General features: G+C 35.0%; 2 protein-coding genes and 1 long non-coding RNA gene across 7 annotated transcripts; 1 reads left to right on the top strand and 2 right to left on the bottom strand.

The window, feature by feature from the left end:
* Positions 1-7141: 7141 nt before the first annotated feature.
* LOC110904810 lies at positions 7142-12874 on the bottom strand. Its single transcript, XM_022150669.2, has 2 exons — positions 11895-12874; positions 7142-7902 (listed from the first exon to the last, which is right to left on the bottom strand). Exons 1-2 carry the CDS (start codon positions 12791-12793, stop codon positions 7263-7265), a joined length of 1539 nt encoding a protein of 512 aa, XP_022006361.1. The 5' UTR covers positions 12794-12874; the 3' UTR covers positions 7142-7262.
* On the top strand, positions 8014-10497 carry LOC110904811. 5 transcript variants are annotated; one of them, XR_004879810.1, is made up of 4 exons: positions 8014-8759; positions 9579-9625; positions 9694-10233; positions 10304-10497. It is a non-coding gene; the product is annotated as an uncharacterized LOC110904811 (long non-coding RNA). The 5 variants fall into 5 exon arrangements; XR_004879811.1 differs by having other exon boundaries at positions 8015-8759; positions 10131-10233; XR_002572782.2 differs by having other exon boundaries at positions 8015-8759; positions 9594-9625.
* Positions 12875-20583: 7709 nt separating the features above from the next.
* LOC110904809 (sorting nexin 2B) lies at positions 20584-24963 on the bottom strand. Its single transcript, XM_022150668.2, has 5 exons — positions 23649-24963; positions 22750-22959; positions 22375-22635; positions 22139-22225; positions 20584-20881 (listed from the first exon to the last, which is right to left on the bottom strand). The coding sequence occupies exons 1-5, from the start codon at positions 24732-24734 to the stop codon at positions 20801-20803; spliced, it is 1725 nt and encodes a 574-aa protein (XP_022006360.1). The 5' UTR covers positions 24735-24963; the 3' UTR covers positions 20584-20800.
* Positions 24964-25169: the final 206 nt, after the last annotated feature.

Genomic DNA, 25169 nt, shown 5'->3' on the forward strand with positions numbered 1-25169 from the left:
GCACCCCGAACGTTTTTGGACAAGAGGGGAATTATAGAGGGGAAATGACATGGCAACGTATGATTGGGTTAAAAAAATTTTTCACTCACCTAATTAGGGGTGCACCCCCTTCACCCTTAGATATACTTGGTTATTAAACACCACACATGCAAGGTGTTAGAATTAGTGATTAGTATTCATAATATCTAATATCAATTGGTTTATATTGTTGTAGTGTGGACATCAAAATTGAGAGAATTAAGTGACATCATTCGTAATCATTTTGAATAAAGTTTCAAACTGTTAAAGAGGTTTGGAATGCTTTGGTCGCCGGGAATTCCTTCACAAACGAATCAAATAATTATTTATAAAACTGATTTGGGTTGTAACGGGATTATAGGTTTTTGATTGTTTAAGGATGATTTGTTTGGATTTTGCTTTGCTTGCTAACTAAGGTACGGATTCTGTTTTCTTTTCATCATAGTATTTTTATTCAAATCCGTTACTTTGTAGTACGGATGTCAGTGGCGGAACTAGAAGAAAAATTCAGGGGTATCCCAATTTTTTTTACCTACATTCATAAAATGGATACATTTTTTCCTCAGTTTAGGCGGTGGCGGATGCAAATCATTTTAAGTAGATGATCAAACTTATATTATGTTTATATATTCACAATCGTGTGTCGCGTTCTTTTTTTTAACAATTAATGCACTCTAAACACAAAAACGATTGAATAGATTCTTTTAACGTTACCTTAATTACTACTTAAAGGATTTGATAATTTTTTTTATTTTCATTAAAAAGTTTGAAAAGGGATAGATCTTTGCAGTAAATTTAAAAGTTTACTAAAAATTGCTAATTAGACTAAAAATTACATTATAATCAACCATAAATATTTTTTTTTCATTTGACTATGTATCAGTTACTTCTTATAGTAATCCATATATCAACCAAAAATTATAATCCTTAGGCCCTCGTATCTTAAAACCATTATAAATTATTTACTTTTTAACACTTTAAAAAAAGATTTGGGTTAAAAATGTAATGTATATTAAGAAAACGTTCTTTTTAATGACAAATGTCTTTTGGCTCATTGGCTATTGGCTGTATCTAATTTAACAAATGAAAACTGTTATCATATAATTTAATAAACTATATGTAATCATATGAATGAATTATGAATTATATTAATTTGAATGAATTTTGAATTAAGAAAATAAAAGAGTACAGTAGTATGTCTCGGAAATAGTGATATTTAAATTAATTAATAGAAAAATAAGATAGAGCATTAATAGCCTTCATTTACTGCATCCTCTTCCTCTTGGTTCAGAAAGTTTTCTGAAAACTCATTGCCGGAAAATCTCCTTCGACTCAGTTTTCCATCTCTGAAAAAAAAAATTTACACTACTGATAAGAAGTTGAGCCGTAGCCCGTGCTACGGCTAATTTAATGCTAGGTCCGCCCCTGACGGATGTTTTCGTCGGTAGTTTCTGTTTCGTATTGTTATGTGACTAGTATATATTGTAGCATGCAATACACCTTAGACCTTGTGCTCATTATTGCATGTCCCCTTTAGACTTATGGCAAGATATTTTTATTTCTGATACGCTTTGTACTCTGTCACCCGAGCAATTATAAGACTTGTCGTTGGGGCGTCAACGACATGGCACTCATCGTGACGGTGCGTAACTAAAGTTCACGGCGTTTCTAGTTTGTGCTTGTGTAGCACATGGCCCCTAGAGGCGAATAGATCGATCTTAGCTGACTCCTGTTGAGATGGAATAATGTTTGTACGCCTACACGCACCATCTCGGCGCATGGACTATAGCCATGCATGCCTCTGTTTAGGCTCGTGGGTGCTTATATATTACGTGACTTGTTTTACTGTTATATGTTGTCACGTATGTCTTGTCTCTGTTCGGATATGTTTGATATGATTATATGCATCTGATTATGTTCAGTATCTGCTACCTGTTCGGTATAAGTTTTGGGATTCAAGTTATAAAAGTATTTGTTTCAGTGCCATCTTTTGGATTTGTTAGTGTCGGTATTGATCCGTTTTGTTTCCGTATGCTTGCCTTACGTTTACTGTTGATTTCTCCGTTACTGAGCAACTTTTTGGCTCAGCCGTATTTTTCTTTTTGTGTTTGTCTTATTTGTTTGTCAGGCAATTTGGGAAACGTGGGGATTAAGTGAAGAGTGCCGTGAAGATAAAGATTTATTTTTATTTCGGTAATGTAATGAAAATGTAATTAGGATCTTTTGATTTCAACGTTTTGGATTGGTTTTAGTTTTGATATCTGTATGAGTGACACGTCAGCCTGTTCAGGTTGGGGTGTTACATCTCAAGTTTCTCAATTAACCAAGTGCTTCTCACATGATCATAACCCTACACATACATATATACTTAAATATAAATTAAATTTATAGTTTTATATGTACCACTCTATTAGATTTTGGTCCACTATATACAAATTTACAACTATATCTATACGTACTAGCCCATCCACGCCAATAAAAAAATTAATATAAAAACTAAAAGTTAAATCCTAACCAATAAACGACAGTCTGTTCATCGCCTCAATGTTCATGTCGTTACCCTAAGTCGATCATCTCCTGCTCTCAAAGTAATTGTTCGTGCAATATGATCATCGCCTCGTCGGCCGCAACATTGTTATTCACAAGAAAAATATTATCCCATGAAATGTGCATATTTTTAAAGACATAAAACTTGAGACCCAACATTCTCACTATCTCTCTCAGCAAATTTAAATCGGACGACACGGTTGTCCAAATTGCTCGAACTTCGCTCAGAATTTTTACTGCTCGAAAAATGCTCGCTTGATTTGAGGCTCGATTTTAAATAAGCCGCTCCACTCAGTTCGATTTGTAAACGAGCCAAGCATGAGCAAAGGTCCGCTCGAATCGGCTCGACTTGTGAACAACCCTAATCATATTTCTTAAATTTCTTTTTCCCCTCTTTAAATTGGTGTTTATAGTTCGTACATTATAATGCATACTCACATGTAATTACATTAAGTATTTAAAACTTGTGTACTTTTCTATATATATACTTGAACGCCGCCCGCATGATGCAGGTGAAAATACAGACACCGATGATCATGTAATATGCGAACTTTAAAAAAAAAAAAAAAAAAAAAAACTATAGCAATACCACACTCAAATTAAAGAGAAAAAGTGTTCGTTTTATTGTGAAATTTTTTTAAAATATGGACGTATGAAAAATTTGTAGCCGTTTAAAAATCACTAGCTAGTTTAAAAGTAAATAATATGATTTAAACGATTTTATCCTATACTTTAAAAGTTATATTAGTTAAACTCTTAATATAGTGTGCATGTGTATATATACGCCTGTGTGTTTATTATGTAAATCCTTATGTTAATTTGTAATCATTTTTTAATTGTAAAAATTTAATTTATTTACATATAAAAACGGAGTGTATTCAATACCAATTTATACTAGGTTTGAAGAGTTTTTAGAGATTTGTATTGCAATAAATTCACATATGTATAGATACATATATAATAATTAATAAGTAACTTTGAGAAATCTACATTACAATAAATTGACATGTGAATATACAATTAATTGTATAGATTTTAAAACTTAGGGTATAAGGAGTGGTTAAACACTTTAAAGTGGCAAACCAAAAAACCGATCAATCAGAGCGTGCCATGTCAATTAGGCAAAAGTGTTTAAACTTTGCTGAAAATTGTTGGCAGTGGTTTAAACACTTGGTGAAGTGGTAAAGTATTTTTTTTTAAAAAAAAAGGAAAAACTTGTGATTGGTTGAGATAGGAATGGACCCCACCCACAATATCCCCTCTCTCTCTCTCACTACCCTCTCTCATGCTTCTTGAATCGGTAATCCATCACCGATTTGGTTTCTTTGCCGCCTCCCATGTTTGTCGGCGGCGGTGTTTGCCGCTCGGCAAACACGTTTGGCGCTGATTGCCGCAAACCACACCGTATCCCCTTACCTACATGATTATGAAATATTATAGAATTTTAAAGAACTAATGTATTTCTTGTGAATATAGTCATTCATGCATAATAATGTCCTACTTAATATAAAAACTAAATGACCGGATTAAATATGCATATTTTGTTAGTTGTATAACTAAGTTTACTTCAAATATAACTTTAAAATCGAGTAAATTACAAGTTTTGTCCTTTATATTTACATCAAATTTCAGGCGCTGTCTTTTAGTGCAAAAGTTGACAATTTTTGTCCTTTATGTTCCAAAATCTTGCACCTTATGTTCTTTAGACCAAACTCAGTTAATTTCTTTGGTTAAATATGATCACCCAAAGGGTATTTTTGTCTTTTTACCTATATTTAATATTATCATTATTAAAAAATACTATTATTATTATTATTACTATTATATATATATATATATATATATATATATATATATATATAAATCATACATCTGAATAGCTGATTCTCCTCTCTCTCACTCTCTAGGTCTAGCACTCTGCTTCTCTCTCTATCTCTACCACCATCAACCACCGACTCAGCCACTATCCACCACTGCAACCATCATCCTCACCGGCCACCTCTGCAACCACCATCCACCACCCCACTCTATCTCTCTATCTCTATCTCTCTATCTATACCCAACTACCACCGGCGCCCCCAGCCCCCACCGCCCCCACCTACCACCGCCACTGTTAACACCACCATCTACCACCTCCCCCACTCTCTCCCTCTCTTTAAGAGGTTCGAAGCACGTCTAGGGGTTGTAAGAGGGAGAGGTCAACTAATCATGGCGGTGATGATATGAATGTGGATGATGATGGTTCGAATAAGAAGATGAGGCTGAGGTCGTTGTCTAGGCCCAGGTCAAGGTCGAGTTCAAGACCGCCAAAGGATGTGGTGGTTCCTAGTGAGGGGTATAAAGATTATGCTCAGAAGATTCAGGCGTTTAAAATGGGTAAGAAGTCTATTTACAATATTGGTTGTTTGTTTGATCTGATCTATGTTTGTATGTATTAGGATTTAGGAATCCCCTTTTGGGTCTGAATGTTGAACATCGAAGTGATACAGAGATGAATTGATTGTTTGTGAGGGTAATAAAGGGGATACAGAGATGAATTGATTGTTTGTGAGGATTATTGTTATTACAAGAAAGCCTCCCCTATCTCTAAAGGGGCTTATGCACTCCACAACTTTCTTATGTTATGGCGAAGACTGAATTTAGCTTCCAACCCTACCAATAAATCTAGAAAAACCTTGTGAAAATCAAATCAAGAAACTAATGATCCTTAGGGATTATCTCACCCTAGGCTGCAATTCCATAGGCTATAGAAAGGTAATGATCATGATTCATATGATGTTTAATAAGTACTAGATTTTTTTATATTGCGCGTTGCAGCGAAACCGAGCAAATGATAATGTAAAACGAACGTGATTTGAAAATAAAGCATGTTGTTTAGAAAGTGAAACCATCAGAACGATTTAGTTTATCATCGTACCTTTTTATAATACCAAATAAATAATTTATATTGAGTATAACCTCATTTTAACAAAACTTATAACGGAATGTCTAGGAAAGAAATCAAGCACAACTACGTACTTAAGTTTTTAGAAAAAAGTTATAAACGTAACTTATTAAAGAAATATCAAATTAATCGATAAATTAATATATGTTAAAAAAAGAAAAAAAACAATTATTAATAAAAGGTAAAGGAAATAGATGTTTAGAAAAAAGGAAAATATGTTACTAAAATTAAATATAATAATAAACTATTATAATATATTAAATAATAAAATATTAAAAAACTATATATTATTATAAAAATAAATCTACTATTCATGCGAGATTTATTGCGAGAACCGCGAGAACCAATGTGAACACAACCTAAAATAGCTAAAAAAACCTACCCCCCCCCCCCCCCAAAAAAAAAAAAAAAACCTAAACCCCCCCTCCCCCTCAAGCTAAATGCTAAAAACTAAAACCCCCAAAAAACCTAAACAAAACCTAACCCCCCCCCCTCCAAAAAAAAAAAAAAAAAAAAAAAAAACCTAAACCCCCCTCCCCCACCCCCCCCCCAAAAAAAAACCTAACCCCCCCCTCTCAAGCTAAAATGCTAAAAACTAAACCCCTAAAAAACCTAAAAAAATCTACAAAAAATCTAAAAAAAAATCTAATTTTTTTTTTAATATTTTTATGCTCAAATCGCTGCTTTTATATAAATTTTTTTTGGCTTCGAAAAGTTTGAGAGGTCGTGTTGATGATCGATGAACAGTTGTTTATATAAAAAAAATTTTTGGTTTTTTTTGGCTTCGAAAAGTAGCGATTTTTATATAAAAAATATAAAAAAAAAATTTTGTGTGATTTTTAGCTATTTTTGGTTGTGTTCACATTGGTTCTCGCGGTTCTCGCAATAAGCAGGTGGTTCTCGCATGATCTTCTCCATATATATATATATATATATATATATATATATATATATATATATAATGGTTCCAGTTAATTTGGTCGAGTCGGGTCGAGTTTTGGTGGTCCATTTCGATGTTGATCAAGTGTTGGTGATCTGCAGGGGTGAAATTGGGGGATTTGTGGGTGGTGGAAGTTTGAGAGGTCGTGTTGATGATCGATGAACAGTTGTTGGTGATGGGTTGAAGAGTTTGGATCGAAACAAGCGGTTGATTCGAACATGTCTGGATTATCCAGCATTTTGTTTACAGGGAGGGTGATGATTGATGGATGTTTGAAGATACCCACAAGAAGAAATTAGCAAATTATATACATTGCAGGTTTAAATCATTGAAGAAGAAGGGAAAGTGTAAGGGTTGAAAGGGAAATTACCATTTTACCCTCATGTGCAATGCACATGACCTTTTTTAACTGAGATTTCTAACCAGGTTTGGCCTAAAGGACAAAACGTGCAAGATTTTAAAAGTTAAAAGACAACGCCTGCAAGATTTTAGAAAAAAAGACAGCGCCTGAAATTTGATGTAAACATAAAGGACAAAACTTGTAATTTACTCCTTTAAAATCAGTTGTGGTTAATTAACGAAATCTGGTAGGTTGTAAGCCACTAATAAAGATTCTTTATAAAGATCACAATAGCTAGATAGTATCTCTAGGCAAATGTTTTATACAATCCAAAGTCATATCTTCCATGTAATTAATAGTAAACATCTTTATTTCATACATAAATTTTAACACTTTGTAAAGTAACTTTCACATCCACAAATTATTTGAAGCAAAACATGTACAAACAATTGCCAATAATACAGATTCCAAACTCAAGCAATAGTAAGACTAAGAATCTCACGAAACTCCAACCTTCTAGTTTCCGTATAAAATGTCTTGTACTTGTTTGGCCAATACGTCAACCAAATCCACCCTCTCACCTCCCACTCCATCGTTTGCCCAATCGCGCCACTTCCAAACCTCCACAACACACTTTCTCCATACTCATCACCCGCGAAAATAACACCTCCTTGCCTCGTAAATGGGCGATAAGCGCTCGAATATCGGTTCCTAAACCACGCCTTTGGCTGAAGCAATGAGAACTTCGAAGGCTTTGTTGAAAACACCTCTCGGCCGTTGACACTGTCATGAAGGAACCAATTGAACGTACCGCTATTGCCGTAGACTGATTGCTCGAACTTCCATGGCTTGAGATTGGTGGTAATTGTTTCACCTGCGGAAACGGATATTCCAATGTGAGGATTTGGTGGTTCGAATGAGGCTTCGATGGATCGTTCGACCCCGATTTCTAGAGTTGGGTTTTCAGATGATCTGCTAACGGAAACGCTTAAGATGTTGGTTTGGATTGTGGGGGTGAGCTGTAAGGAAATGCGGGAGGGGAAGTGTTTTTCATCGATTCCTGCTCCACGTTCTTTCATTAGAGTTTCGTTCACGAGTCGTATAATGTTACACCTGTTTAATACAAAATATATTTAATATATTAAATCTAAGTTTTACAAAAAAATAGGTTTATTTACACTCTGAAATTCAAGGTTGATAAGTGAAACTTGGGCTCATTTATTAAACGAGTTTATTTTTAAGCTTTAAGCTTGTCTAGATTCGTATTTTTAACAAATTGATATCAGTTAACTCATTCATACACTAGTACACAAAGCTTTTGTTGGTGCGATGCACTTTATTTTGGTGATGCGGTTCTCTAAAACACCGCACCTTTATATTTATCGTTCACAAATTCCCCCAACTTTATATCTTATATTTACATTTTCCCTCCCTTATGTTTCATATTCCCCTCAAAATTTTCATTTTCCCTCTATTCCCGCTTGTTTATTTCCCTCCCTCACGAATTTCTCACCCTCACAAACCCTAATCGAACCCCAAGTCTCTCTGTCGCATCCATCTCGTTCCTTTTGACACCACTCACTACCGATACCTTCCAGTGAACCGACCCCATCCCTGCCCTGCATTGCACCGTCCCATCCCTGCCCTACATTGCACCGTCGTTGCGGTCTAGTGCACCGTGTCTCTCCTGTTCGTTACAGCCACTGTGTGCAATTTTCCACTAAATTCATATGAATATGTTGTGTCTAAATCTCTGTTTTTATTCGCTCGTTATGATGTTTAGAATATGTGCATACCAAGTGTTTGATGAAATGTTTGTGTTAGTTTTCCCCTCTAATTTTATTCACATTTGTCTAAGTGCCTTGGTTTCAATTATTCTTGGTTGTGTGTAGGTTGAGTTGGACATGGTGAAGATTCTTCCTACTTACAAAGGATAAAAAAACATGTTGGAACCGTTGAATGCACTTCAGGTTATACTCAAAACGTGTTTAATGCTTTACATAATACTTTCTTTTTTGCTTCTGATCTGGCATTTAGTTGGTTAGGTAAAAATATATTCAGGTAGATTGCAATTTGTATAAGTTAAAAATTTTGGAATTATCAATTGTCACTTGTATGAAAAGTATTTACACGAATAAAAGATTGTGACATAGTTTGGCTAGTTCGGATAATTCTACCAAGGTGTATAAGTTGTTAGTTTTGGGCTGAATTGACCAACAAGATGTATTCTTTTTTATAGATCCACTAATGCCCTCCAAGTGTTTGGTAAAATGCCTCAGTAAATTGTATGTTATAGCATCATTAACAAAACTGTGTGATGAGTTGTAGTAGGCAAAATAAGGGTCTTCACAAAGATGTTGCCATTCAGTTATGAGCTCTTTGAAATAAGACTTAAATCTTGATTCTTGATTGAAATTAGTTGTGAAACTTTAATGTTTTTAGTTGTTTTTTTTATTGAAACTTAAGTGATAAAAACCCAAACCGACCTGAAAATTTTAACTTCGTGTTGATAGAGATATAGTCATTGGAAAAAGTGATCCCAATGGAAAAACATGATAGCTTCGCCACTGTGAGGTTGTCGACTTCGTTGGTGGTATCTTTGATTTCGATCTGATTATGTATATGGCATGTATGAAATAAAGTGTGTTTCGACTTTAATTTATGTTTTAACTATGAAAAGCTCCCGTACCAAAACGCTTCGGAGCGCCTCGCGCTTTTTTAAACCAAGTGTAGAATGTAATTGTTGTATTTTTATTAGTTTTGTTTTACAATTTTCATTTTTTTCATAGTGCTCTAAATTGCAGGTGCACTTGCCAGCACTAATAATCGAACTCAGGTAATTTAATTTATGTTTCAATATTTCAGCGTCACTTGATTTGGTTAACTTAAATTGGTTTACAATAGGCAATTCTAGCTAGTTTTGAAGCGCTCGAAAATGACAATCCTGGATCCAAAGTGACTTACCAATATGAAACTGAAAGCTGAAAGTTATGGCTTACCCCTTTGAAATTCCCTTTTTTTTATTCTGTCTAAGTTTATATTTTCAACTCATACATGTTTTTCTTATACCAAAGATGCGTTGTGCAAGATTTAAAAGAATGGAATTGAACCCCGAGGTGTTTTCCTTTCGCCTCGTGAGGCGTAGGACTCGAGGAGAACTAAGGCATAAGACTAGGAGGCACACCTCATACACATTTTCTTATCATCTCGCTTCGAGGCGCACGTCTCAACGGTTTTTTTAAACCATGGCGTTGTGATGTCTTCTTGCAATCAGATTGCTCATATGTGGTGGTGTTTTCTTGTTGTTTCTGTTTCTTATGGTCTTATCCTAATATATGCAGTTTTTCATGAGAAGCATTTCAAAGGTACCAAACTTAAAACTTGGCCAAAGCACTTGAGATCGCAAAGAAAGCCCCGCGAACGTTCTTCGAGCTCTTGCATGAGGTAAGATGATTATTGCATGATGTGAGATGATTAGATTGTGATATATATATGTCACATTATGTTTTGTTAGGCGGTTTCTACGGATCGGAATGCTAGGATTGAAGAAGTCGATTCGGGTTGTAAGGCATACGAAGTTGCCTGTATGATTTTTTAGGTTGCAAACTTTTTTGAGCTATTTCACAAAGTGTATACGTTTTGTGTTTCATACGGGAACCATGTAGTTTTTGGAAACGTGTTTAATATGTTAGAAATTTTTGTTTGTTATTTTTTTTATCATCCGTATATCTTTGTTATTTGTGTAGTTTGTTGGGAAATAAAAAATAAAAAATCCTAGAAATTATAAATTTAAGAAAAAAGTATATTTTTTAAGAAAACACTGATGCGGTTCAAATATTCTAATGGTGCTAATGTGGTTTCCATGTGGTGAGCTCCTGTTGGTTCAAAGGTATATAAATGGTGCGGCTGTTTTATAAAAGGATGCGGTTTAACGGACCGCACCTTCATAAAATAGAATTTAATGGTGCTTATACTTTTAATGCGGCTCATGCACCGCATTTTCAATTCAATTTCACCGCACTTCTAAAGCTTTTGTGTACTAGTGATAAACTGTTTAACTTTAACTTGTTTACATCCCCAATCAAAATATAATATTATCCTTGTCTATACCACAAAATTTTATCTCATAATGGTGTCCTTTGCTTTCAAGCAATCTAAACATTTAAGGTCATTAACTAACAATATTTTCTAAAACATAAAGTTATATGTTGAATTTTATAATTCTTTGTTTTACGTTCTATTTATTATTAATTACATATCTGGATCTAACAAATATTAGAGAAATTACAGATTATATCTATTTTAGTTTATTAATAATACACTTCATTTTCAAATTTATAAACATTTAAACTATCCTTATCAATATGTGACAATTTATTTCCCCTTATTAAAGTGAGCCACACTTAAAACTTGTCAATATTCTGTTATATAGCAGTTTAATTGGTTATAATACTATCTTAAACTGTTTTAATTTAAAGAAAAAAGGATTGCTAATAATAGTTTAATTGGTTATAATACTATCTTAAACTGTTTTAATTTAAAGAAAAAAGGATTGCTAATAATAGTTTAATTGGTTATAATACTATCTTAAACTGTTTTAATTTAAAGAAAAAAGGATTAATATTATGAAACTTTTGACCATATTTAATACGTTACGATTTTCAAAATAATGAAATATTTGTTAATGATCAGTCATTTCATCCCAACCTTTTATACTTGCATTTGAAACTACGTATTTGTCATGTTATTAAACACGTCTGGTCTTATCATTAATTTAATGCCCTTAATCAAAGAGATATAGAATATTATACTCCACACAAATTACTTAATTGTTGGGGTAACGTGCCAAATTAATTTATGTGGTCATGTGGTGTTAATCAAAACATGTTTAATGTTAATGTAAACTAGTTGTAAACTACAAGCTAAGAAATTGTGAAATTCTTGTGTCATGTCATGTCATATATATTCTACCCTAGTTAGCTTGTTACATTAAATAAATATGAATGTTGATGTGTGTGTATATATATATATATATATAAAGTGCAAATAATATAAAATCAAACACTTTAAAAAATCATAAATATAGATATAGAAACCTTTCATACCTCACGTTATCGATGCTAACCAAAACATCAATCCACTTCTCTCGAACCATCACCTGATAATTCAACTGGATCACCCCTTCAAGCTGATGATAATTCAAGGAAAACCCTAGCTTCTGATCATCTTGTCCATTACTATTACACTTTTCAACATCCATAGCAATCAATGGACAATACAACTGAATTTTCCATAACCCTAATCCCGAAAGTGCTGAAGAATACATTGGTGATGGCGCTTTCAACACATGATTCATCGCTCTTAGCTCCATCATCCAGTTTGTGATTGCAAGGTTCATGGATCTCATCCATTGTTCTTCGGCGTTTGAACCTATCAACTTCATCAATCTTTTAGACGTTTCTCTAGCCCATGGACATGTGAATTGATCTCTAAGAGTGTTTATGCAATCACACCTGATATCTTGAGGAGCTTCGTAAACTGATACGACAAAAGAAAGCGCAAGAAACACAAAATTAATGATGTCTTTAAGATTGGGGATTGAATTCGGTTCGGGGAGTTTGAGGAAAGAGTTAGAAAAGTTGATAGGGGTGTAATTAAGAATATCTTTTATGATATTGGTTAATAGTTTGGAGATGGTAAGTTGTTCATGAAAAAAGGTGTTGTTGGTGGATTTGAGTGGTTTAGAGGTCCAAAGAGAGATGGGTAAGTTGTAATTTGCAATGATGGAGAAAGAGATTGAAGAAGGGTGAATTAGGGTTTTGGAAATGGAGAGTGCAATAGAAGTTTGAGATGAAGAACAAATGCATATAGATTTTGTGTTTGTTTCCCATTGTGTTTGTGGTGGTAGATTTTGAATCCAACCCCATATATCAGGAAATGAAGAATGGGCCATTTTGACTATATTTGAGAGGTTAACGGGGTTAAAGGATGTAAAAGAACTCATAACAACATACACTACAAGAAGTAATTACTTGGATCTTTTAGAGAAACATAAACACATGAGTGAGAAAGAGAGAGAGAGATATGATCGTATGGAGCGTATGGTGAGCTACAAATTAATACATATATATAGAGGGAGATATAAGATGTCAAATACTGATTGGAAGATAAAGCATATGTGATGTAACAAAATACGTAGATTCTTTTTTTTTTCTGTCCATAATTAGATAGAAAGATAATTTAAATACTACAATTATTTATGACTTAAAATTAATCAATAACGTCCTCTTTAATCATTTGCTTATATTATTTTTAATCGTCATCTACACATGAAATCACATTTTTCATGTATATTATTAAAGTCATTTATACACCCATCAACCTATTAAAAAATGCATGTCTATGCAAAACAGTGCTCCGTAACAAAACTCAAGGACTAAACATGTATGGTAAGTAGTAATATTAAGTTTATTAAAAACTAAGAACATGACGTTTAAAACCTTGTAATATTATCACATTCGATCAACTCATTTTTATTACTTCGATACTTTCTAAATCACATAATCTCACTTTCAAATTGACGAATGTAGTACAAGGTTGCTACCCAGGGGCAGACTCAAGTTATGGGGTGGGTGGGTGGGTGGCCGCACCCCTTGAAAAAAAAAATTTAATGGTATTTTTCGTGAAAAATCCAGATTGCACTCCTTGGAAATTTTCGTCCGCACCCCTTAGAAAAAATGTTAGGAATTTATGTAAAAAAAATTGTGAACACGGATTGAAACCCGATCAAATTATGTAAACAAGTTAGCCTACTAAATCCTTTAATAAAACTTAAATTCAATCAATCAAGCCCAATAACTTAATACTCATTCAAGCCCAACCCAACTACTAGTTTTGTTAAACAAACCAGTCCACATAATAAAAAAAAACCCAAATCAATGCCACTTGCCAGCGACTCCCGCCCTCCCTCTGCCTCACTTCAGCGCCCAGCGACAGCATAATTCCGGCCGGCGACTGCAAAATTTCGGCTGCAAACTGGTTAATTTTGGCCGCCCCTGACAGGTACATGTTTTTTACTAGGGCTTATAATAATTAATAGGGCTTGAAATTCAAAATTTTGGTTGGCAAACGTGTTTGTTGATTATATGATTGTTGATTGGCAAATAATAATTACTAGGGTTTGAAATTCAAAATTTTAAATTGAAAATTAAGGAACATAGGCTATGGTTGAACACTTGAAGATCCTGTTTTATTTTGTATGTGATAGGATTAGGAATGAACAATGAGTAGGGAAGTTATGCCGCGCTTTCTCAAGAGGAAAGGGGTTGAACCACTTTTTTTCGCCGGATTATTCTAGTTAAAGAACAAGGTATGTTATAGATAAGTTTTTTTGTTCTTTTATTGAATGATTAAGAGAAATAAAAGTAGGGATGGTTTGAACTTTGATGTTTTTTTATTTGTTAATGTGATAGGAAGTTAGGAACTAGGGTTTGATTGTTTGAGAATTGAAATGGACCCGACCCGACCTGATTCGACCCGCTATGAAACTTTGTTTGTTTGTTTGTTTTTACTTGTTTTACATGACCCGACCCGATCCGACCCGCTATGAGCTGATTTTTTTATATAGCTAGGGGTCTAAAATCTTTAAAAAAATTTCACACCCTCAGGAAAAAAATCCTGGGTCCACCACTATTGCTACCGCACTACAAACTTGCTACTGCTACACAAGTTTGATACCAATGTACAAATTTGATGCCTATCATTTCATGCAAGCCAACTATACTAGTTTGTTGTTTTTCTTGTGAAGCACAAATGATGCAAAATCAAAAATTTTCTCATTATTGCGACCCCAGACCCCCGGGGGGGGGGGGGTCCCCTTGGACCTCGTAAAGGGCTTTGACAGGGTTGCCACAGACTCACCAACGGACGGTGCCCCTTGGAACCTCTTACATGGTATTGAAACCTTAGAGTTTCCTTGGTATCGGAGTTGTAATAACATTGAAACGAGTACTTTACACTTTATAACTCGTATCAATCTTTATTATGATTTCTTATTAATTTGATTCAAAGGTAAATCAGATATATTCCTTGGTACCTAGTTAGAATGAATTAATATGTTCAACAAGCTCTTAAAAGGTTTTCTTTAGATAGTTTTCAAATGTTTGATCGATATTTATACATCCTTTAAACTATATCAAGCGTTAAAATATTCTTCTTCAGATCAAGAATATTATTCCGAATTTCAGGCCTAATAAATGTAAAGTAGGAAATTACCATTATTTAAGTTAATAAGAGCCAATAAGTTCTTTGTAGTGTTTCGGTGAAATACATAATGGAGGCAGTGGATACGTGACCAATGATAAAGATATGCCATTAAAAATGCTTCAAGAACATGATTCTTGGCTTTTGCTTGCTCGTTTGAAATGGTGAATGTGCATAGAACTAGTTTGGTAGCATAGCACCCACTTTAGGATTAACTGAGTTAACATTTATATACATTGGAATTTAAGTTTTGGGCATTAAATTTGTAACTTGTAACAAGAGAGGATAAGAGTGGCTGAATTCTTAACTATCTTAAAACACAAAGTCGGGGGCTTTTACGCCTCCGACACCCCACTTTTATACTTTGCTACAATCGTCCCCTTTACTCTGAATTTCCACAATCTAGTCCTCACTTTTCAAACTTTGCTATTATCACCCCTCTACTTTGCTTTTCCACAACCCCCTCAACTTTTACATATTTACGCCACCAACCCTCTACTTTTCATTCATATTACCACCCCCTCATCTTTTACACGTTTCCGTCACCACCCCTCTACTTTTACACTTTGCCTTTTCCGCCACCACCCCTCTACTTTTATACTTTCCATTTTTACCCTTCTGCTTTTACTTTGCAAATGCATTTGTGTTTTACTCTTTTTTTTTTGTAATTGTGTTTTATGTATTATGTTTTACACTTTTTTTAATTGTCTATTACATATTGCGTTTTACGAATCGTGTATTGCCTTACTACATGTTTCCACTCACCACGTGCCGCCGCAACGTGCGGCGAGCAAAAATACTAGTTTTTATTAAACTTAATACATCTAAGTCAAATAGAATCTATTGAAAACAAGACATAAGAAGTGTGATGACCACCATGAGCCTTCGGGTATCAAATTTCTCAAAGCTCACGAGCGAATTTGTTTCAAGGATGTTCTTATTACGACTCCTATATTCACCTACCTAAATATAATGTTTGCGTAGTTAAAGGTCAAAGTGGTTTTGCGACGCCTAACTTATAAGCTCGGCATGCATGATCTTATTAAACAAAACAAAACAAAACAAAAGTGCAGAGCCGGCCCAATAGCATGTTAAACCAAGATCTGGGCCTAGGGCCTCCACATTTTTGGGGCCTCCTTTTTTTTTGAAAAAGTTCGATATGTCTTTTATAGTCTCGATATTAGGTAGACTTTGACAAATATAACATGCAATGCCTCTGTACTTTAGCGGTAAAGCTTTCACATTTTGTGTTTTGTTTTATTTTTTTTTAAGGCGCAATAGAGAAACCCAATGTAGTTTAAGTATTTTCATAAAGATTGGGTCATAATAGAATTTATAATCAGGCCTCAATGTTAAGTTGTTTTTGTGTTGCCCAACTCTTTTAGTTTAGGGTTCTAGATGAAATAATCATTTTGTTTTTTGGTTTTTACACAATTTAGGATCTTAACAAAATAATCTGTTTTTTTCTACCGAAAGGGCCCCGCTAGTATCATCCGCTTAGGGCCTCCAAATAGCTTGAACCGGCTCTGCAAAAGTGAGTATAGCAAACCATGTCACTTAACCAGAAATAACCATTTACATTACTAAAACAAACTTATACGTGGAATCCAGACAGTTGTCAACAATATGATTTCATCGCAAACGAGGTTCGTGTACCCAAATTTGAAGTATTGGCAGGAAAACCTGATATGCCTATAGAGGTGAAGCAATATGGTGTGACCTTCAAACTAGATTATGGGTTGGTCTATTGGAATCCAAGACTGGAGAATGAAGTGAACACATAAGGCTAGTCCACTAGTCTGAGTTAAATGATGATATGATTACACCAAGCCCTTGCCGTGGCCCCCATAGGTTAACAACATGGATAGGGCTACCAGTCAAGACTGAGAGGAATATGCAGAAGCCCAAGCGATTTAATGAGTAAATACGTTAGCAGGTGCCGTTTTATAGCTTAGAATTGTTGATATTATTCAAATGTGTTAAATTCAGTTTATAAACATTATGATCATTTTGTTTTCTTTGGTTTGTATTATTGTAGGATGAAGATGCGGTTGAAGCATGTTTGATAGTTGTTTTATATGTTAGATTTGTTACGTAGTTACTTAAAACCAGGGGCGGACCCAAGCCCACTTCAAGGTGGGCGGGCGCACCCCCGGGAAAAAAAAATTAGTGTTAAATTCCGTCGAAAATCCCGTCCGCACCCCTTGGAATTTTTCGTCCGCACCCCTTGGATTTTTCGACCGCACCCCTTAGGTAAAAAGTGTTATCAATATATATTTTAATTTTTTGGTAAACTCTTATTTAAAAAAAATACAACCTAAATTATATAACTTTTAATACCTAACTAACTAAACCCAAATACTCATACATTTACCCACTTATAATTCCTAACTAGCTAGCCCACTAAGTCTTAGCCCATTAACCAAACCCAACAATATTTCAAACTATAATAAAATAATTAAAGCCCAAAACCTTTAGAAATTCTCTCCCGCTCTCTCCCTCTCTTGCGTCCCTGCACTGCCAACGAACAACATCACCCAGCGACAACAGTCCAGCAGCCGGCGACCACCGTAATCAGCCACCATACCACCGTCGTTTGACACCAAATCTAACCGGAATCCGAACACGGGTAAGTTTCTTTGTATTTTGATGATTTTGGTTGATATTATAGGAGAAAAAAAGGTAATAAAGTTGTTAAATAGGTTTGAAATTTTGTGTGTTTTGACGTTGTTTATGGTTTTTTAGATGATTTTTAGGGTGATTATGTTGTTTATATATTTTTAGGGTGATTACAACGAACGTTATGATTTCTAGGCTTGAATAGTTGAAAATTAAAATTGAAACATTATGTTATGGAGCGATGAACTTATGTTATATAGAGAAAGAATTGTTTAAAAATTTAGTTTTAAGTGATGTTTTGGATAGATTTCAAAAAATGAAAACCCGTAGGGCGTCGACGTTTTAATTATGTTTGTAACAAAGTTTACATGTTTTTTATTATTATATAAATTTAGTTTGATGTTCGTTTGTCTTACATGACCCGACCCGACCCGATACGAACCGATTTTTTTACTCATATAACTAGGGGCCTAAAATTTTCAAAAATGTTCCGCACCCCCATGGAAAAATTCCTGGGTCCGCCACTGCTTAAAACGTATACATTAATTTCTTTCAGATTCATTTACACTTAACTTAGTAAACTAATCTATAAGGTTGTTACGTTTATTACATGTTTCATTTCATAATATTACAACACCCGAGCATTAGACGGATATAAAACTGTTACACATGGAGTCAGCGTGGATATGTGACTAATTAATGACAAAGTCACAAAGATAAGGCATACAAAAATGCTTTAAGAACATGATTCTTGGCTTTTGCTTGTTTGCTCAAAATGGTGAATGTGTATAATTAAATATTTAAATTGGAATCATCCACTTTAGATTAGTTGTACATTGAATTTTTTAGTTTAGGGAATTAACTTTGTGGTAACCTGTCAAGATAAGAGTGGTTGTATGCATGTATACAAGTACCAGAAATAAGGAATAAAATGTTATGAAATGACGTTTGATTTCATCCATTTGGTTTTATAATTGGACTAATAAAGAATAGCCGTTTGAAGTGAGATATGCGGGAAAGATATGTTGTATTTTTAGGGACCAGAAAAATAGCCGTTTGAAAATAGTTGTTGGAACAGTAACAGTTTGAAAAAAATAGGTTTTGGAACAGTGACCATTTGAAAAAAAAATAGCCGTTGGAATAGTAACCGTTTAAAAAAAAATAGCCGTTAAAAACTTAAAATAGTAATCGTCTAATAATAAATAATAAATAAAAATTAAATAATTAAAAAAAATATTTATCATTAAATATTTAAAATTAAAAAACAACTCCCCACCCTCACCAATGTTCGGTGCAAACTCCCCATTTGCCGGGTAAAACAAGAAGCCGGGTCCAGGGGCGGTGTCCCCGGACAGGGCCGGGCTTCATTAGCCTTCCCCGGCCCTTGTGCGATCACGACACCGTTCAGCCTAAGGTCTTGCGTAGTGGGGCGCGGCCAAGGGCCATAGCGCCGCTATGGCGCCGCCCACACCGCCCCCACCGGCGCTATGTTTCAAAAATGGGTGGAGGGCTTGAAATTTTTCGCGGCGTTATTGTTGTTTGATTAATTGAGTTGGCCAATCAAAAATAGAAGAGTTTTTTTATATTAATTAATAAAACTTAAAATTATTAAATAGGTAATGATGGGTAGAGGCTTTATGACTACGGCCTCAAATTGCATAACGCCCCATAAAGCCCCTTGCTGACGTGGCACGACACGTGTCGCATAACGCCCCCAAAAGGGCTTTATGACTACACATGGCCTAAGGATTATTCTTATTACGACTTCTATATCAGTTATTCACCTACCTAACATTCCTGGTATATTATGATGCTTGCATATTAGAGGTCAAAGTTTTTGCCATGTTATCTGTCATGATACTTTCAAGCAAAACAAAAGTGAGCAATGCAACTTGCAAGCCATTAGCCATGTCAGTATGTCACTTGCCTAGAAGAGCATCCACTCTAAGGCAATGTGTACTGGGGCGCGAGAAGGGGCCATAGCGCCATTATGGCGCCGCGAACACCGCCCCCCCCCCCCCCCGGCGCCATGTTTGAAATTTTTTGGCCAGCGCGAACATTATAGCGGCGTGATGAACAATTGAAGTTTGATTCTTTTTTTTTTTTTTTTGTATTTTCTGTTTTGTTGCAGGTTTCATAGAAGGGGGGTGGGGCTTGCAGGTATACGAAGAAGAAGAAGAAGAAGAAGAAGAAGAAGAAGAAGAAGAAGGAAGACAAGAAAAAAAGAAAGATTTTTAGGGTTTTTTTTATGGGCTTTGGGCTGGGCTGGGCTAACTCAAAAGATATTATGGTTTTTTTTATTTATTTATTTTCAGTTTTTTAATTTATTTTTCTGTTTTTGTTTTGTTTTTTATTATTTTCTGTTTTTTATTTTTTTTCTGTTTTTTTATTATTTTCTGTTTTTTATTTTTTTCTGTTTTTTATTATTTTCAGTTTTTATTTTTTAAATTTTGAACTAACATTTTATATTGTTTTATTTAATTAAATGAATTTTATTTTTAAAAAAGTTACAAATGAATTAAAAAAATAAAAATTAAAAAATGAGTAATGATTACACAGGGGCTTTATGACTACAGCCTCAAATTGCATAACGCCCCATAAAGCCCCGGGGTGACGTGGCATGCCACATGTCACATAACGCCCCTAAAAGGGCTTTATGACTACACATGCCCTAATATTTCTCTCATCTATGAAAATGAAGGGCAACATAACATCTCAAATAAAAACTGGATAAACATACCGAATTACCGATGACAAAAAGTGTACATCTTTATAGGAACTTTGAAACGTCAGTGACTGACTCAACCCGGTAACTTCTTTTACTCAAGTTGATAGAAATTCGAAAACCAGTTATTAATAACACCAGTAAAAAAATCCTATTGCTTGTAATAAATAGCAACTAATCTGTGGATGTATGCCTCTAAAGCCAGTAATCTCAAATAAACATTACAATTATGAGTTCAAAATGTTAATAAGATTATTGAATGTTCCAAAGCTAAAAATACAAAAAGGAGGTATTTTGTAAAAATTGTTCACAAAAGCTATTTTGTCTCAAGTCAAACCGAGTGTACATAAAAAGGTACAAAAAGATGTTACAAGTAGATCTAACCCATAACATTGTTCACAAAAACTAAGAGCTTTTTGTAGCATATCCACTAGTTTCGCTTGCAACCGTTTCCCACACACTCGCCATCTTCTCTGCATATCCCGCCTGTAATTACAAGCACAATGTACTAAAGTTGCACCCTCGACTAGATCACAATATCCTTTTTTCACTCAAACAAGGTCAAAACTGAATTATAATTGCTTGAAAAATGGGTCAAACATGTTGCCTAACATGTATTCAAATGCTTACAATCTCTAATATTAGGTTCTTCAAGTCAAACTTTGATATTAGGTTCTTGGGCGAAATGGATCCAGTTGTCACCCGTTACAATATTGCAAAATGAATAAGAAATCTTGCCTCAACTTCCGTTCAATGATGTACAGATATTAATTTCAAAATCCATACTTTGAAACAATTGATGCTAAGATTTAGACGTGGCAAATAAGCACGACGGGTGGCTTGGGCGCGGATCAAAACAGCTAAGCTTTTTACAAGCCAGGTAAGGACTAACATTTACCGAAACCCTTTACTTTCAGATTTTTAAACTACTTTTTTTTAAATAACTAGTGTGTTGAACGTAGGGCTGCAAACGAACTGAACTTTTAGCGAACAGTTCATGAACCATTCGGCGGGAAGTTCTTTTGTGTTCGTTCGTTTAATAAATGAACGAACACAAAAAAAAAATAAAAAAAAAGAACAGAGGTCGCGTTCGTTCATTAATGTTCGTAAACGTTCGGTAACGTGTTCGTTTATGTTCGTTTGTGTTCGGTACCTAAAATTAGGTTCCGTTCATTTGTTTTTTTAAACGCTAGTTTATCTTAATAACGTTTATCAAGATTATGCTAAGTACTCAAGTATGTTTGAATAATTCGGTTAGTATATTTTGAGTGTATCTTTATGTCTGATTAAAAATGCCTTTTTATTCAAAATTTAATATATGTTTGTTTGTGTTCGTTTTTGTTCATGAACACTTGTCTGTGTTCGTCCGTATTCATTTGTGTTCATGAACGTTCGTTTGTGTTCGGTACCTAAAATTGACGAACGAACACAAATGAACACATCCGTTTCCTTAATGAACAAACACGGAAAAAAAATCTCGCTCGGTAAGTGTGCATGAACACATTATTTTCTTAACAAACGAACACGAACTTGCCCTTGTCCGTGTTCGTTCGGTTCATTTGCAGCCCTAGTTGAATGTGATTACGAAACAACATTTAACATATTGGAAAGTGTATGCTTAAAAAAAGACACTTTGGCCGACCCATTTTCTAATTAGTTTCCTTTTTGTCATTTTAACCAATAAGACCAGTTTTCTAATTGTCGCTACTACTTAGATTACTAGTAAAGATGGGAAAAATGTACCTGGTTAACAACGAATCCTTTCAACATGCCAAAGAAATCGTCATGTCTTTCTTTGTCCAATCTCTCAAGCTCATTCTTATTATTCTCCTGCATAAGCATTCACTGTTATATATTTCTCAAAAATTATGCATTCATAATCACAGATTTCTAGAACATCAAGATCACTCTGGTAGTTGTAATAACAATCAAGGAAGGTGGTAAGGTATTTATAAAAACAAGCAGTTGAATTCGTTTACCTTAATGCGTTCATATTCTCTAACTGCACAGTTTTTAGCTTCATCAGTAACTCTCATTGTTTCTTTTAACTCCTCAATTTTCCTTACTCTAGACCTGTCACCGCCGAATATCTTGGAGGCAGCTGTTTCGAGCTTTTCGATCCTAGAATTTAAATTTGCCAGCTCGGATAGAAGAGTCTGTACAGTCAACAAAGCATTTGACCGATCTGCATATGCATTATTCATAGCTAATATCACTCCAAGGTATTCATGTAGCTTATCCTGCAGTAATAAGTGAAACAAGTCAATTTTTCAACTTAACTGAAGCTCAAAGAAGCATATTATAGGAATTTAAATTAAACATAATCTACTTCTGATTATTGTTTTAGAAGATACCAGATGTTTGACAGTTTGTGCATTCAACTCTCGATACAATCTGCTGGCTTTAACAGCAGAAGTAGCCACATTTTTCATATCTGCAGCCCTCACTTTCTGAGAGTTAAATTTAGCTTCCTCTGTCTCAAATTTCGTTAATTTGACAAATGCTAGTCCCAATTGCCCCAAGGTCTCACCCATGTCTTGCTGAGCTTTAACAAGAGATTCGGCCTGCAGTTCCAAATATGTTTTTACCTCATTATGATCAGACTGTTCCATCTAGAATTATTTTAGAATACATAAAACAAAGCAACATCATTTGTGTTTGATTTTATGGCGCCCACATAAATGAAATACACGTAATATGCCCGAATTGACACCAATGATAGTAATACGCATTTGCTTATCTGGATGATCAACACAATGTCCATTATATGTTTAGCATAACTTCGTTTTCTTCTTAACATAAGAACTACTTTTGGAAACATAGTTTTTCAATGAAGGATATGTCCTATATTAAATCTAAACATGCCATTTTAATGGAATATTTAGACTATCAAACTAGATATCAAAGGACCATCTTTCTTAATATACACGAATAAGTTATATGGAAAATTTAAAAAACTAGATATCAAAGGACCATCTTTCTTAATATATACGAATAAGTTATATGGAAGATTTATCAAACAGTAATCTACCCTAAAGTTTTATGTTTTCCACCTGCAACTTGTTGAATTGCATGCCTTGGAATGCAAATTTAACATCACATTATAAAACATGTCATGAAACATATCATAGGCATAACATCACATTATAAAACATGTCATGAAACATATCATAGGCATCAAACATAATTTGAAGATCTTGTGATCCAAGGAAAAACTACTAGTATAATGTAATCAGAACGACAAACAACAAACCTGCTGTGACACATTCGTCAATTCCATCTCAAAATCCTGCATCTTCTTCCTCTTCTCCAAAAACTCCTTATCCTCTTCCACCACCGGTGGTTTCGCTCCACCCCAATCATTCGCAACCGACTGCCTTAACTCCTTAAATATCCTCAACAAATCCCTCCCTCCTTTCGCCGGCTGCGCCACATCACTAGGATCCACAGCCGCAGACACAACCGACTCTCCAAACAACTGCTTCGGCAGCTTCGCCGCTCCATCGAGCATCCGTGACGCCACATCAGTCGTCTTCATCAATGGCAGCTTCCCTTGCACCTGCAGAAACAATCTCAATTCCACACTTCTCCTTATCACCGGATGCGCAGCAAGCTTTCTCAAATACTTCTCTAAAGCCATTCTCCTCTGCTCAACAAACTCCTGCTTCTGCATAACCTGACTCTCCACAACACTTTTATCCGGCCTCATCGGGATAAAATAACCTCGGTGTGACTCCGATAACCGATCCGATAACGTCACAACGTCTCTAAACCGTCTCCTAACGCTAAACTCTGTACCGTTATACTCAGGTAAGTTCGTCCATGACGTAATCAAGTACGTCACAAAACTGTTTCCTCCAGGAACAAGCGAATTGTTCAGATCTTGCTCCTTCTGTGGATCCGTAACAGAAATTTTCAGATAATCAGAACTAGAAGACGATGCTGACGTGGAAACCGCACCATGACCGTTAACTTGCTTCCCGTGGTCACCGTCAAACGATCTGAACACCGCATCGGCGTACGAAGGAGGTTCTAGAAGCGAATTGAACGAGTTAGGGTTTCGGTGTGATGACGGTGAAGGTGATGATAACAACGGATCATCGTCGTCAGTGGTCGGTATTTCCGCAAACGGCAACGTAGAAGATAGAGGATGATGATGTTGACTACCGTCGCCGTTAACAACGCCGTTAGATCTGGATAACGGATTGTTGTTATCGTTACCGGTGTTTTTATCGTTGTTATTGTTATTATCGTCATCGTCTAGAACCAGAGACTCCATTACTCCATGAGATGCATCTATTTCGGCTTCTTCAAAGCCTTGATTCTCGAACTCCATCATTGATTTGATTGAATCTGAAATTGATCTGAAAATTTGAAGAACTGTAGGATGATGTTGAGGATTATTTGAACTGAATAGTGTTAATTCATATTTGTGAAGTGTGATTGAGACGTACGGGTGTAGATTAGGGTTTCACGGTGACGGAGATGAGCGGACAACGGCGGTGGTTCTGCCGGAGTTTATATTACACGTAAAGGATGAGATTTTTAGTATTTGTTTCTTCTCTTTTAATTAAAAAATAAAAATAATAATTTATTTTTGGGTTAAAGGTACGTGTGTGGCCAAGTGGATTAATAGAGGTGGGACCACCTATCTTGCGTTTTACACGTGACAACGAAAATGTACCTACTCGTAACACATAAAAATAAAAGGGATAATACAAAAATAATATAGGATGATACTTTTTTCATATTACTTTTTATAAAGTTTTCGTAA

The sequence above is a fragment of the Helianthus annuus genome, chromosome 14 (genome assembly GCF_002127325.2).
Source record: "Helianthus annuus cultivar XRQ/B chromosome 14, HanXRQr2.0-SUNRISE, whole genome shotgun sequence".
Taxonomy (NCBI): Eukaryota; Viridiplantae; Streptophyta; class Magnoliopsida; order Asterales; family Asteraceae; genus Helianthus; species Helianthus annuus.